Genomic DNA, 14,942 nt, shown 5'->3' on the forward strand with positions numbered 1-14,942 from the left:
AACAATTGGCCAACCAAGGGAGGCATCGTCAGCCCCAAGGGAAGCCGACGGAGAGGGATGGCCAGAGGGGGAGGGAGCGGAAGTGGTGGAGGGAGAGGCTATCGCAGCAGGGGCAGATGACTCAGAGAGAGGGGATAGCGGAGGCAAGGAATCAGGAGGGGGGAGCTCACCGTGGGTGGAGGAAAACTGAGGGGGAGACACCGTGGGAGGACGTGGGTCAGAGGCCACCGCAGGAGAGGAGTCATGAGGGATGAGAGGAGGATCAAGGGCGACATCCGTGGTAGGCGGAGGAGCCGGGGGCTCGACGACCGGGAAGGGGTCCAAGGAAGGAGCCGAAGAGGCCTCACCCAGCGAAAGGCCGGACGAGGAGGAGGAGCCAAAGAAGGGTTGAAATTCAGCAAAAGTGACATTCGCAGAAATAAATAACCGTCGAATGGACGGATGATAGCATTTGTACCCTTTTGGAGAGAGGAGTAGCCGACGAAGATGCACTTGGGAGCCTGAGCATCAAGCTTCGTCAAGGTGGGAGCTGTGTCATGGACGTAGAAGACACGGGGAAGGAGATTGGTACGCAACGTGACGGTAGGAAATGCAGTGGACATCTGATCAATCGGACTGCAGAACTGAAGAGGCTGGGAGGGCAGGCGGTTGATGAGATGAGTGGCCGTCAAAATGGCTTCTCCCCAATACGTCCAGGGGACACAATAATTCAGCAGTAATGTGCGGGCAGTAGACGTCACATAGCCAATACGACGTTCTGCCATGCCATTTTGCTTCGGGGTGGCAATGCTCGACGTCTCATGCAGAATGGCTCGCTCGGCAAAGTAGGACGCCAACTCCTGGTTGACATAGTCGCGAGCATTGTCCGAGCGGAAACGCTGAATGGGACGGCCAAACTGGGTCTGAACCATGGCACAAAACTGTCGAACCGTGGCCGCTATATCAGACTTGGCTGGAAGCAAGTAAGTCCACGTGTAGCGGGTGGCCTCGTCTACGAAAATCAGAAACCAGCGGTGCCCCTTCAGACTGGGCTGTGGAGCCGGACCCCAAACATCACTGTGAATATGATACAGCGGCACCGTCGTATGGGAAGCAGATGGAAGAAAAGACGAGCGTCGATGTTTGGCTAACTGGCACGCCTCACAAACAACGGTCTTAAGGTCCAAGCCCATACATAAAGAAGGAAACAAATGCTGTAAAGTAGAGAACGGTGGGTGCCCGAGGCGCTGGTGAGCAAGCTGGAGGCGGTCTCGGCGAGAATCAGCAGCTGGTCGAGGACTTCACTACACCATAAAGCACGATTGGCTCCCATCATCGAACAGCTACAACCTCCGGTCTCGCCTAATCGGTGTAGTCTTCCGCACCTTGTTAGATAAGAAGATCCCGTCAGGTTGGATGTGGAAGGAACACTGAACTGCATCGACAAGGCGCTGCGGAGACATAAGCAAGGCACGGAGAGACGGAACGTGGAGGACGTTGCGAATGAGGCCGAGACCATCCACGTGGATAGTCCAGATGCCAGCCACTCGAAGACGTCCACCTCCAGCGGTGAGGACAGCCCGAGTCCCAATATGCCGCTCGTAGGATACAACGTGGCCCCCGTATCAAGCACCCAAGTGGTATCCGACACGAGAGGGGCTGTGAGAGCCGTATGTCCACAGTACCACTGATCTGAAGAAGGGGCAAGTAACGCACCAAATGTCCTGAAGGAGGCCATAGGCTGGGTCTGCAAGGCGGTCAACTGCGCGGTCAAATGAGCAAGGTAGGTCTGCAACTGCTCCATGGTCACCACAGAGCTGCCGGGCGGAGGAGGGAATGAGGCCGGGGCGGCGGCGACATGGGCTTTGGCATCCTTGGCAGCTTGAAGATCAAGTTGCTTCTTCCTGCACCGCTTCGCCGTGTGACGGCGCTTGCCACAGTAGGTACACACCAGCTTGTCCCGCGGGTCTGAGGCCGGGTCCGGGGCAAGGGACTTGGGTTGCTCCGGTGGACGCGACAGCAGACCGGAGGAATCCCCAGGGCGGGAGAGCAAAGCAGTGGAGTCAGCTGAGGTCTCCACCTCAAAGCGATCACGACGGAGACTGCTCTCCGTCTCTATCAATTCCTTGACCACCGCGTCAAAATCCGGGAGAGTACCCTTGGTGCGCAAAGTCCTGCGTCGAACCTCGGCATACTCGGGATTGAGGCGGTTAAGAAAGGGCAGAAACCGAAGGCAAAGGGTGTGACGTCTATCAACCCCGTTCGGATCGCCAACGGGCATGTAGTAGTCGACTTCCCACCAGAGTGCAGTATGGGCCAAACTATAGTCCATGATGGACATAGTTCCTTGGCGAAGGGCACCAGCGCGCTCCACTAGAGAAAAAATCCGCCAATGGTCGGCATCGTGACCACAGTACTTGTGGGCATGATCCCGAATCTCCTTCGGAGTAGTCAAGTGGAGATACTTGTCATAGACCGAGGGAGAGAGCGTGTGGTTCAACAGCCAAGAGTGGACAAAATTCTGCTCAGCGTCAAATGCAACGTAGTGCGGATCGGTCGACGGCAGGGACGGGCAGATCAAATGATTGTGGAGGAGACGGCCCTTCAGCGTAGACTCAACAAACTTAATCCAGGCCAAGAGTTGCGGAGCACTCAACCGACAGCAGTCCGGGGCAGGCGGGAGAGGAAGACCAATCTTGGGGGAGGGTAGATCTCGCCCGAAGTCGGCAACCGTGAAGACGGGAGACGGTGCCGGGTTGGATTCAGGGAGTAGAGACCTTGAGTTGAGGGTAGAATCTGTAGTCATGGCTAGTGATGACTAGTTGCCGAAGCTGGCGGCGGCTACGGCGTGTTGCGTGCTACGGGCTGCGGGCTGCGGCTTGCGACTGGCTGCGGGCTGCGGCTTGCGGCCGGCGGCAGCTGCGGCTGGCTGCGGGCTGCGGTTGCGGCCTGCGGCTGGCGAAGGCTGCGGCTTGCGGCCTGTGGCGGGCTGCTGCTGGTTGCGGGCTGCGGCTTGCGGCCTATGGCTGGCGGCGCTGGCCGCGGCTGCGGCTTGCGCTGCGGCTACGGCCGCGCTTGCGGCCTGCGCGGCTTCGTGGCTGGTTGCGGCCTGCGATTGCGACCTGCGGCTGGCGGCGGCTGCGGCTGGCGGCGGCTTGCGGCGGGCTACGGCTGTGGCTGGCGGCGGGCTGCGGCAGAGACGGGTTGAGAGGGGTCCTCTGGCTTGGCTGGTGAGTCTGACTATCAGACAGTGGCAGCAGAGGGCCAGGGATGAGGAGAGATGGATCAAGAGCAGTGCACTGATACCATGTGGAATCCCAATCTAGGTTGGGATTAGGAAGGAAGAGGAAGCGATGAGAGGAAGAGTAATCTCATAACAGATAGGTTACAAGTGAAGGGTATATATACCCTAGGAGAGAGAGAAATGAGAATAAGAGGATAATGGGCTAATAGCACAAGGCCCATTAGCCATATAAGACCTATCTCACTAACAGTTTCCAATCCATTTAGTGTTTAAAATGTCATATAGAATAAGAATGCCCATTGGGGTAAGACAAATCTACCCGCGAATCTGAATCACAGTGATGAAAATTGTAATAGATATTGTAAAAGTTAAAATCTAAAAAAGAGGTAAAAATTACATTGTAAAAGTTAAAATATTTATCCAAGTTAAAATTATCCTGATCCAATAGGTCTGTGAAAGAACACGTAAAAACATGAGAGAGAGAAAGACAAGAATGAAAAAAAAGGGACATAGTTTACTAAAACATTTCATGGCACGTGACACTTCCTGTGTTTTGTCATCGTGACCATCTCACAATATACTTTAATGATTGGACATCTTAAAAAACATGAAATACCTAATGAAAAGAAACATGCCATGGAAGTAACCACAAAAAATATAAAAAGTAACTTTGAAAGCATCATCACCACACAAGTTGCAAAGGTCGGTTAACCAGGATGTTAAATGATCATGTTCCATTCATAACCAGGATTTAAGATCCTCTCTATACATATTTCAGATGTTATGCTGCATTTTCCCTACATGGTAACATATTAGAATTGTGTCAGACTTTGTTAAATTATAATTCATGAAAATGTGTATATTTTAACACAACAAAGATGAGACCATTGTCTTTCATTCATTTCAGGAAAAGAATAACTAGACATGAAGGAAAGGAGAACAAGGTTTGAATGAGATTTTTAACCAAATAAGGAAACCAATGCACATGTAATGGTCTGAAAAAAGGTGCTATACTTCATGAGTCATTAAGGTTACTTGATGACCATCTTTGTACATTTTGATCATCGTAATTTTTCAGCTTCTAGATGATCATAATATTCAAATCTTATTTTTATCTGATTATCTTGAAAATAGATCTAAAAAAATTTCCCAACAAAAGATAATAAAAATTATGTAACATCTATGTATTGGTTGACCTCATCTCATCAGTAAGAAAAATCAAAATTTATTTGGTAAGTTTAAATTTCAAATTCCATAACAATGATGAGTTTAGGGAGCTATATCCATAAGTGATGTCAGGATGTTATCCAAGTGTGTACCTACTCTCACTCTAACTCCTTCCCTCCTGTAAAATTTTCCTTTAAACACTCTAAAATAAATCTCTGATGGTTCTTTAGTAAAGATTAGGCATTAACTCTCATTTAAACGAAGAAGAAATAACTGAAGTGGGTTGACTAGGGATTATTTAGAGTATGACTCCCAGAATTAAGACATGAGATATAGATGACATAAAAGCATATAGGAATGAAGGCAAAACATTTGAGACTCTTGTTAGGCTTCATATGGATCTTCAATTTCTAAGTAAGAACTTCGTAATCCATTTTTGTTGTAGTATTAGCCATACGAATGTACTCATCCTTATTTTGATTTTACTTACTTATCAAGCTCATATGGTATGAATCCAGGCTAACCAACTACTCTATGTTATAACTGACAATTGTACTCAAAATAATTTCACGCCCTTTATTGATTATGTACTTAGAAGAGCGAGAATATCTAGTAAGAGAAAAGAAACACATAAACAAAATTTTTGTTTGTATTGCGTAGGATCCCATAATATTTTTTTTAAGATCTAACACAGTATTTTTATAGGTTCTGGATATTTCCAAATATTCTCTTGTGAATTCGTATAACCTTGAGCCTCAAACTCACGCTATATCCCACCAAAGATCTTCATAACCAAATCCTAGACCATTAAGTTAGGTTAATACAGTGAAAAAAGCAAAATGAATATGTTTATATGTTAAAAATGCTACAAAAAACTGGTTATTAAGGCTTCAGAAACTCAGGTTCATTATTTAACTCCAATTTCAGCCACTATTTTTTGAGAAAACCAAATAATGGTGCAAGAATAAAGATAACCATAGATGATGTAAAAAACGTTACTTAAATAATTATATATTTATATATGAATTTGAGCACCAATTACCCAATAAAAACATTTTTCTATTTAAAATTATTTTAATTCAAATGTTTCATTTATCTCACTCTCTTCACACTTCATGCAATCCCCTAACCGTTTTTCAATGTTTTACCAGTTTGTACTTATCTCAGCACTATAATGTTGATTTATCTTTCTATTCATCTCGTTTTTAGATATTTGTGCGATTAACGTTCACCATTTTTTCTCTTTTACTAAAAAATCTAAGCGACATCGAAATACGTACCTCCACTCTTTGATGTTACTCTTATTCCTCAGCTCGATAAAGATCAGATGACTCTTCACCAACCCCTCCAATAATTTAATATTATCTTTTTCATATCTAAGAGTCTACTTATAGATATTGATCTTTCTCAATCAAATATTCATGACACTTGTATTGTTATTTTTATTATCAATTTGATATCAAAATGTAAATTCAATTAGATATCTCTTCACGTCTATTTCAATCCTTTTGTATTTTTCTCTTAAAATCAACAGAAAAATTATTTTTCGTCCACTCTCAAATACTTTTTTCCTTTCTCACTGTTATAAAATTTATAAATATGAATTAAAAAATATTTTGATCATTCAATAACGCAATTCACTTTTATGATTTTATTTTTAAAATCCATATTTCCTGGTTCTCTCCACATCAAACTTAATAAATAACTATTAATATCATAGGTTTATCTAAATGTGCTTCTGAATCCGTAAATTTTTCATGTAAAAGTAAATCAATAAATAATACTAGAGATAAAATTTCAATCATATTCCTTCGCGTGTCTTCCAATTATACTCGTATCCTTGATCTCCTCATTTTCATACCTTTATTCTCAAGATTCATTTTTTGGTACTTCAAAAAATATGAAATAAAGTACAAACTTTCCAAAAGTAATTAGCTTCATACTTTTTAAAAAACAATCCATGATATTTTCACTCCTCTTCTATTCCTCCTTTTTAAATATTGTGACTTTAATAAACATGCATAAAGTATTTGGCTACTTTTAAAAAAATATGGAAACAAAATATCAAGAAACTTAAATTATGGTATTTAGGTAATTTGTATAAACTAATTTCAACCAATGAATAGATATTTCTTGGCTCTATTTTGATTTTACCAAATAACCATATGTGTGATTGGTAGATAAAACATAAATAAAGTTATGCACAAAACTGAAAAGAATGACAACTAATTTATTCCTCTAGCACAAGAATTATGTATTACCTTTATTTTAATTCTGAATTTCATATTACAGGTGGATTTCTGGTTATTCGTTTTGATGAAGAGAGAGAACAATATTGAGTAAAACTATGTAGTAGATGGTGACACACATTCATAATACACAGTTCCATCTCATTATCACCAATTGATGCTTTGAAATAGTTTTAATAATTAAAATAATTCATTTCCATACATATTTATAGTATTCCAATATAAATTTTTTAGTTATTTCATTATTTTAATTTAATTTAATAGAAAATCATATTGAGTAAAATTAAGCCAAAAAACTCTATAATTTTCCCAAACATATTGTGCTTTTGATATATTCTCAGGAAATTTTCCAAAACGTTAAATGTACTTATTTGTTGAATAAATTTATTTTTATGTAAATAATGTAAAATGTGCTCATGGTGAAAGAAACTTAGCATTTGTGCACACATCTCATAAATAATTTGACATATCTCATAAATAATTTGATAAAGTGTCTTAACAGACCCCTTTGTGTAAACTTATGGCTAAATTTTATCGACTGAATTATATCATGAAAGAATCAAATAAAACTATGTTATACTCTGAAATTAATTCTAATTTCAATAGAAAACGAACCAATTCAAATTTCAGAATTTACTAACTAGTTTTTTATACATGTACATCAGCACATTAATAGTATGTACCAAATGAATGAATATTTCAGTTGTATACATAATGTGTAAATATAATATAAATAAACTCATGCCTTGTTTTCTTTTAAGTTATTTCCATTTTAAAATTATAGTATCAAATAAATTATCGTAAAAGTATACTTAATAATGATGTAGAGTTAGTAATTACTAAACTTATAGTGTCAACAATCACACATAACTAACGAACTTACAAAAATCTTTATAATTATTCAAAATCATATTAATATACAAGTATTAATAATCTTATTATTAGTAACAGCCAATGTAACTACTGGCACTTTAGAATTTTCAATCGTATACATTGAAAGTTGCATAGTATTGTGCTTATTTGTTTCTCCAATTGGTATATTGTAAAATTCATAGGTTAATAAATCATTTAATTATTTATTTAATTATCTTAATTATAAATGTGTACTTAAATTATCCCCAACTATTTCATTAACTTGGTTCATTTCAGATTTACTTAAATATTGTGGTCTCAATAAAAAATCAAACAAGGCTAATATTTAAAATGTAAAATATATGAATTTAAAAATTATTCACGTTCGTAAATATTCTGGTTTAAAGGGTTAACGAGCTTTCATGAAAAAGAATAGAAGAAAATAAAATCGACGGGGTTAAGAGGGGCGATCGGATGGACTAGGCCGAATTAATTAACCAAGGCGCCCATTCGATTTTCTGTGAGCAATCTAGACTGGCAAACCTAGTCTCCGGTCATCGAGCATCATTAGAACAAGATTTTTGGTCGATTAGACTACAAGAACGGCCCTCCAACCGGCCAAATTCGGCCAATATTCACACTGAAGCAAGTCGTCAAAAATCATAAAAAACCTTCATTCTAAGGTACCTTTCCCATGTCAAACACCAGTGGCGTAATCGAGCTAGTGTTTCACCGCGCGGTGTATATGCATACGAATAATACCCATTGGAGACAGATGAGAAAATGAACTCATCAATCTCAATCCACTATATTCGTACAAATTCAACCATGATCTCGGTCTATGAACATAAAATGTAAAGGTGATTACGTCCTGGCTACGATCGCTTAAGCGAAAGAAATCGCCGCCGGAATCCGCGGCGACGTTGACCCTCCTCGGCGGCGACGACGGTGCAAACGCCCTCAAAGTCAGAAACTTGGCAGGGGATAGTTATCGCGCCCGGCTGGTGAAATCCGAATTCTTTCTCGGCCTTCTGCAGCAACTCTTCGAACAGCGGATGGTTGAAGAAATACACTGGTACAACCGCCCTGTGAGGCTGTTCCCAGCGGTGCAGACCAACATGCACGGCGAGATAACCCTTCGGCGGAGGCTGAGACGAGGATCCCTTCGTGGGTTTTTGGTTCTGGGAGAAGAAACGGCCTAAACCAGTGGTCTTGGAGCTCATCGCCGTCCTCTCCACGTTGAGTCGCGAGGCGGACGATGGAGAGGAGACTGGTAACAAACGCATGTATTCGCTGTGCTTTGCCGATCGCCGTCGTCTCCGCCGAACCCATCTCCAGACGGAGAGAAGCTTTCTTCCCACGCTGACGCCTCTGGATTTCTTCATGGTGGGAGATGACCGATCCCTACAACCGCGGGAGACTAAGTTGCTCTTAGGAGCTGCGGTAAATATAGGCCGTGGTCCGCGGAAGCTCTTCTCATTAAGCCGGGGGCCCATCTTTTGCTTATGATTTGATTACTCATCATTATATATTAATTCGGTCCAATCTCTACGATATGGTCTACATTGTGCGGCGTCGCCACTCGCCAGGTCTTGGGGACGTGATGACGGTTTTGCCCGACTTTATGGTCCCAGAGGCCTCAGTCAATATCTTTCTATAACTTCCCTTTTCTTTCTCTATGTCTTCCCACCTCTCAGACAATCTCTTTATTTCTATCTCTATTCCCATCTCTCAGACAATCTGTCTATCTCCATCTCTCTTCCCATCTCTCTATCTCTTCCTCTCTTCCCATCTCTCAGACAATCTCTCTAACTCTATCTCTCTTCCCATCTCTCAGACAATCTCTCTATCTCTATCTCTCTCCCTACGGATCTCTATATCTCTCTCTCCCTCCCTATTTATCAGATAATCTCTCTCAGACAATCTCTCTCTCTCTCCATCTCTCACATAATCTTACTGTCTTTTTATCTCCCATACAATCTCTCTCTCTCCATATCTATAAGATAATCTCTCTCTTTCTATATCTCAAGCAATCTGTCTTTCCATATCCCTGGCAGTCTCTCACTTCCTATCTATAAGACAATCTCTCTCTTTCTATATCTCAGATATATTTCAGACAATCTCCCTTTCTTTCTATCTCCCAGACAATCTCGCTCTTCTTATCTATAAGACGATATCTCTCTCTTTCTATATCTCAGATATTTCTCAGAAAATCTCCGTCTTTCTATTTCCCTGACAATCTCTCTCTTTCTATATCTCAGGCAATCCCCTTGGTTTTCTATCTCCCGGACATTCTCTCTCCCTATCTATAAGACAATCTCTCTCTCTTTCGGTATCTCATACAATCTCTCTCTCTTTCGGTATCTCATACAATCTCTCTCTCTTTCTATCTCTCTCTACATCTCAAATATATCTGAAAATCTATCTCTCCATATCTAGAAGGCAAGATCTCTTTCTATCTCTCAGACAATCTCTCTCTCTCCCAATCTCTCAGACAATCTCTCTCTCCGAACCTCTCAGACAATTCCTCTCTCCCAATCCTTTAGACAACCTCCTCTCCCTTCCTATCGGTCGGACAGTCTCTCTCTCTCTCTCTCTCTCTCTCTCTCTCTCTCTCTCTCTCTCTCTCTCTCTCTTCATATCTCTCAGACACTCAGACAGACTCTCGCTCTGTCTCAGTATCTCCAGAAGTCTCTGTCACATACGTCCAATCTATTTGTGGTATCCTCTCAATCTCTTTATCAATCCATCTCTCTATCTTCCTATCTCTCACTCAGTCGCTCTCCTTCTCGCAATCCTCTCCCTCTATGTCTCTCTCTAAACCTCTCTCCACCGATCTCTTAATATCTCTCTCTGTTTGTCTCATCAATGTCTGTATCTTAATCTCTCCCTCTAAAACTCTCTCCCTCTTTCTCAATCCGGCGGCCCCCTCCCCCTTCCGAGGAAAATAATTCTTCCATATCCGGTTGATGCGTTCCGTCCGCAAGGACTTCCGAAAGAGAAAAAAGAGAAGTCTGTGTGCTCCACCATTTCAGTTCGAGGATCTTTTTTTCTTTGGCTTTGTTTTGAAGAAGAGGAATCGGATTCCTCCCGATACATGCCAGATCGCTAAGCGTTCCACGAGGGTCGGTCGTCCTTTCCGTATGGCCGAATATAAACAAGGACAAGCGTTGACGCGCAAACTAATGTACGGAAGCTGACAATACAATCGTTGTCAGTACCGACCTCAGCTTCGACGCAAAGGAAAAGACGACGACATGTGCTTGAAGGAAGCTTCATCCAAGAAGAGTAATCAAAGTGTTTGATTTGTGGTTTAATTTGATTTTATAATGGTTTGGAGGAAAGTGAGGTGGTCCGTTGTGAAAGCGTGAAATAAAATTGTGGCCTGACTTGAGGGTTTTCTGTATGGCCTAACTTTTATTTTTTATATGGGTTTTTTCTGCTTTTTGTGGACTTCCTTGTCTATTTCGTCGTTTTTAAATGACCCATGCTATTCAATCCAGTATTCTTTTTTTGAAATAAAATCGCTTAGCTGGTTTTGATGAAGACGTTCTGGCGTATCCGTACATTAGTGTACGCCGAACCGGCGGCATCTTATCTTTCCAGCAGTATTTCCAGCAGTATTTATTAACGCATCAACTCTTATATTTGAAACTCAACAAATATTGAATGAAAATATATTGTCAGATATAAATGACACGACATTGATGTGAAAATATCTTGGGCTAAATTTACTGATTATTGTTGTGGTCCTTCGAAAATTATTTGGCCACAGCTCTCGGATGATTACACGATCCATTCATTTTTTTGCTTTGTCAGACGTCTTGTTTAGCACACCGCGATAGCGATTCACTTTGCGCCTGGCTTTTCCGGGAATGACACTTTTCCAGGTTTCATGTGGTAACATGCTTCTATTGGAACTGCTCTACCAATAACTTCATCCGCTTCTTACTTTCATTAATTTGGATCAACTAGTGCGACTAAAAAAATATTACTCGCACATGCCCTCAACGTGCTTACTCAGCTGGCTGAGATAAAGAAGCGTTGCTGGATCTAGACATTTTGGATGCCTTCGGCCTTCTTATCTTTTCAGCAACATTTGTTAAACCATCAACCTCAACAAACTCAAATGTTGAAAAATATCACTATATATATTTAATGAACTGATAATTGATTTTTTAGAAACAGAAGCGGAAAAGTGTGTAAAGCGATTGATGACTATTAATGCTTGTGGCTTTGGGGACTCATCACAGTTTTTCTACTCTGAGGTTGAGATGACCAAAGAAACTATATTTGCTACTTCAATTATAAAACTTGTCAAATAATACCCAGTATGATCAAGGTCTTTGTCTACTTTTAATATTTAATATTATTCTCAAATTTATGTCCTCAATCATTTTTAGGTTCTGATTTAATCACCTATGTCATCATAGTATCGTAGGTTGAGCACACAACGATAAGCTGGGGAGTGGAAAGCAAACAATTGACAATTTTATGGTATATGTAGGGATATTTTTGTAGGGAAGACCTCCATTTCGCCACACGTTTTGAATTTCTTGTCCTAACATTGCTTTTGGATTAAATTAGGTGCTTCTGTCTGTTATAAATTATTCATAGATTTCAATATGGATTGATATTATTAGCTACACAGATTTACAGCTCCCAAAAGTCTTAATATTTAGTAGAGTAAATGAGAAAATCGTATAAATTATTTTTAAGGAAAAATTATATTAAATGATGTATTAAGTATCAATTTCCTTTACAGAAATAAATTTAGTTAGAAAAACCTACGAATTCATATTCTCTGATGCCTTGAATTTTCTATGACAACTATGTAGACCATATTTAAAAGTCTTTGCCATGTTTTCCAATTTTTAATAGTTTAAAAATGATCATTTAAGTGCATTGTACACTTCCTAATATTTTGTCAGATGGTGAGCACTTTTTGCTACAAATTTTTTTGTTGATTTATGTATCTAACTTTGGTAATTATGAAATCCAAACATTTTTAATTATGTCACAAAAAATTGCAATTATGTTACAAAATAAAAGTCTACCATCTTTTAATGAATTTTGGCTAGAAGACAATAGGTTTTATTAATGATTGACACATCATATATAATTCATGAGGCATAAAATTTCAATGGAGTGTTTGTAGGATTTTCAATTTGTCCTATGATTTCAAATTTCTGTCTGGCAGAACAAATATTTTTAGCAAATTGTGGATGCTAACATGCATAAGATGAGAAGAGACAAATGATCCAAAATAAGGTGAACTCTGAGGGTTATATTTGAGAATATTAGTTGTGGGCCAATATTTTAGGGCTTAGGCATCACGATCTTCTCCCCATTAATTCCTTAATCTGTAAGTTCCCCATATAATTAGATTAAAATATAACATTTTAATATCATCAAGCTTATGGGTGCATTGAATTGGGGGAAACCTGAATTACTTTACTCAAATTAGAAATGACCATAAAATGTGCAATAGCCTTATCGTTGAAATAGCAAATTGTCGTTGGAAATTCTTTTTGCATTCATCTACATTAAATTTTCTTGATATTTATATAGCTAAAACTATATCTAAACATATTTATATTATATGCACACCTCTATGTGAATTTATTCTCTAAAATAAAAAAGTACGCCTCTGATACTTTTGTTCTATTTACAATAGAATATATATGAATCTCACAATCCTTTTACTGCATGGAGAGTACCTGTCATTTCATATCATATTAATTTATAGAGAAAAAATCAAATATAAATATCACAGTGGAATCCAGTTATTCTTATGAAATGATTACCCAACCACATTATGCTTGTTTTAGGGAACGAATTCTGGGGATTAGGTCCTTATAAAGTACTAATTTCAACAGTTGCATTGCATGTATTATGTTTTGACATGTAATTCATGCACAAATTATCATGGAAACCATTGTAAATATTTAACTTAGCAAATAAATATTTAAGGATAATATTGTATCACTAATTTGAGACAATTTTTACAAGAACCTATATCAACGACTACTTGACGTTCTCCCCAAATGATAATAAGGATCAATGATCCTTTTTTTAAGTACACTATCACTAAGGTCAATATGTAAACTTTTTTAATATAAATAAAATTGAGACTCATAGCATAGATTTGAATCGCCCTGCGTGTTGTATAAGTCCAATTACTAATTTTGAAATTTGAATGATCATCTTTTCCCGTCATCATTATTATGATCTCCAAATTATGTATTAAACCAACACATTGGCTCTCTTCATCCCATATTTTATAACCTGGTTCAGGGAGACACATCCTAATATTTCACCTACTTTGGAGCCTAATAAACTATTTATATATATAATTATAAAGTTTATATTCAATAATATCATTTACAGACACATATCTAATGATACAAAAACACACTCATCTTAGGGAACTCCTCGGTGCATAAAATTCACTCCCACTCCTTGGGATAGACCTCATGAGTTCACTTCGTTGCTCTCCATTATTGGACTCGAGGGCTGTGATTCAGGTGAATGTTTAAATTATTTTTGTAGCCGAAGACATATAACAAAATCATAATAAAATCTTTGAAACCATGATCAAATCATATTTGCATGAATCATATTGGTAATTTTTTTATTCCTCAATAGAGATGTGTTGAGTTTTTCACAAGTGCAACCATTTGTTGTATCCATGGAATCATCTAATACCCTTCTTCATCTTGACAACCCCTGTCAATCCATCACCGATGTTACACTATTGTTATTGCATCGAGAGTGGAGGGGAGCCAAGTGAATAAGGGAGAAGAACAAGAGTAAACTAAAGAATTCTGGCATGATACACTTATTAAGGGCCTCCTATTTGTTGTACGTGGCAGGAATTTTGCTTAATACCCTGAAACTTTTTTGAGATCAAAATGACCATTTGCATGAGATCCTCTAGTCCCATATATTAGTCTAGATTATAATGCCAATGGCCCAACAACCTTTACTATCCAACCTACATAGATATCTATATCAAAATACAGATTTATCTATGAAGGAACAATTTAACTCAATTGATAGGTTGAGTTTCACTCCATAGGGTAACAAGACATTAAGAAGTATAATGAGTCTCTCATAGAACTTTATTTTACTAATTTACCTTGTCCATATAGTCCCACGTCCAGTTGTTGCTCCTAAAGTAACCATTGTTATGGTTAACTTTCAAATCTTATAAGTCAGCCGACTTAGTATTGATGCCTTAGGAAGTAAACTGACAATTCTTCTCTTATATCCTTTACTTTGGCCAAGAAATTTATCACTCTTTCTTCCTTGAGCTTTCTCCTCTTATACTAATGGTGGTTGATCCCTTCTGAACCACTCTGCATCTTTGTGAACTTCTTGCTACACCCACGCTTAAATGGGTTCTAATTTTATGATTATGGTTTCTTAGGTCATAGTCAAATCACAAC

At 39.4% G+C, this 14,942-nt stretch overlaps 2 protein-coding genes across 2 annotated transcripts; both read right to left on the reverse strand.

Moving 5' to 3' along the window:
- Window positions 1-98: 98 nt before the first annotated feature.
- Window positions 99-2,785, reverse strand: LOC144712498 (uncharacterized). The gene is made up of 3 exons (XM_078586796.1): window positions 1,365-2,785; window positions 1,175-1,283; window positions 99-1,031 (listed from the first exon to the last, which is right to left on the reverse strand). Exons 1-3 carry the CDS (start codon window positions 2,783-2,785, stop codon window positions 99-101), a joined length of 2,463 nt encoding a protein of 820 aa, XP_078442922.1.
- Window positions 2,786-8,141: 5,356 nt separating this feature from the next.
- On the reverse strand, window positions 8,142-9,002 carry LOC144712402 (uncharacterized). Its single transcript, XM_078586657.1, has one exon. The coding sequence runs from the start codon at window positions 8,985-8,987 to the stop codon at window positions 8,367-8,369; it is 621 nt and encodes a 206-aa protein (XP_078442783.1). The 5' UTR covers window positions 8,988-9,002; the 3' UTR covers window positions 8,142-8,366.
- Window positions 9,003-14,942: the final 5,940 nt, after the last annotated feature.

The sequence above is a fragment of the Wolffia australiana genome, chromosome 14 (assembly GCF_029677425.1).
Source record: "Wolffia australiana isolate 7733 chromosome 14, ASM2967742v1".
Lineage (NCBI taxonomy): Eukaryota > Viridiplantae > Streptophyta > Magnoliopsida > Alismatales > Araceae > Wolffia > Wolffia australiana.

Excerpts from the sequence above, each read along its gene's own strand:
- LOC144712498 (XM_078586796.1), bottom strand. The coding sequence starts at position 2,785 with ATGACTACAGATTCTACCCTCAACTCAAGGTCTCTACTCCCTGAATCC. Across the intron at positions 1,284-1,364 it reads GGATCTTCTTATCTAACAAG|TGAAGTCCTCGACCAGCTGC; the intron begins GTGCGGAAGACT and ends TTTATGGTGTAG. Across the intron at positions 1,032-1,174 it reads GCATTTGTTTCCTTCTTTAT|CCCAGTCTGAAGGGGCACCG; the intron begins GTATGGGCTTGG and ends CCGGCTCCACAG.
- LOC144712402 (XM_078586657.1), bottom strand. The coding sequence starts at position 8,987 with ATGGGCCCCCGGCTTAATGAGAAGAGCTTCCGCGGACCACGGCCTATA.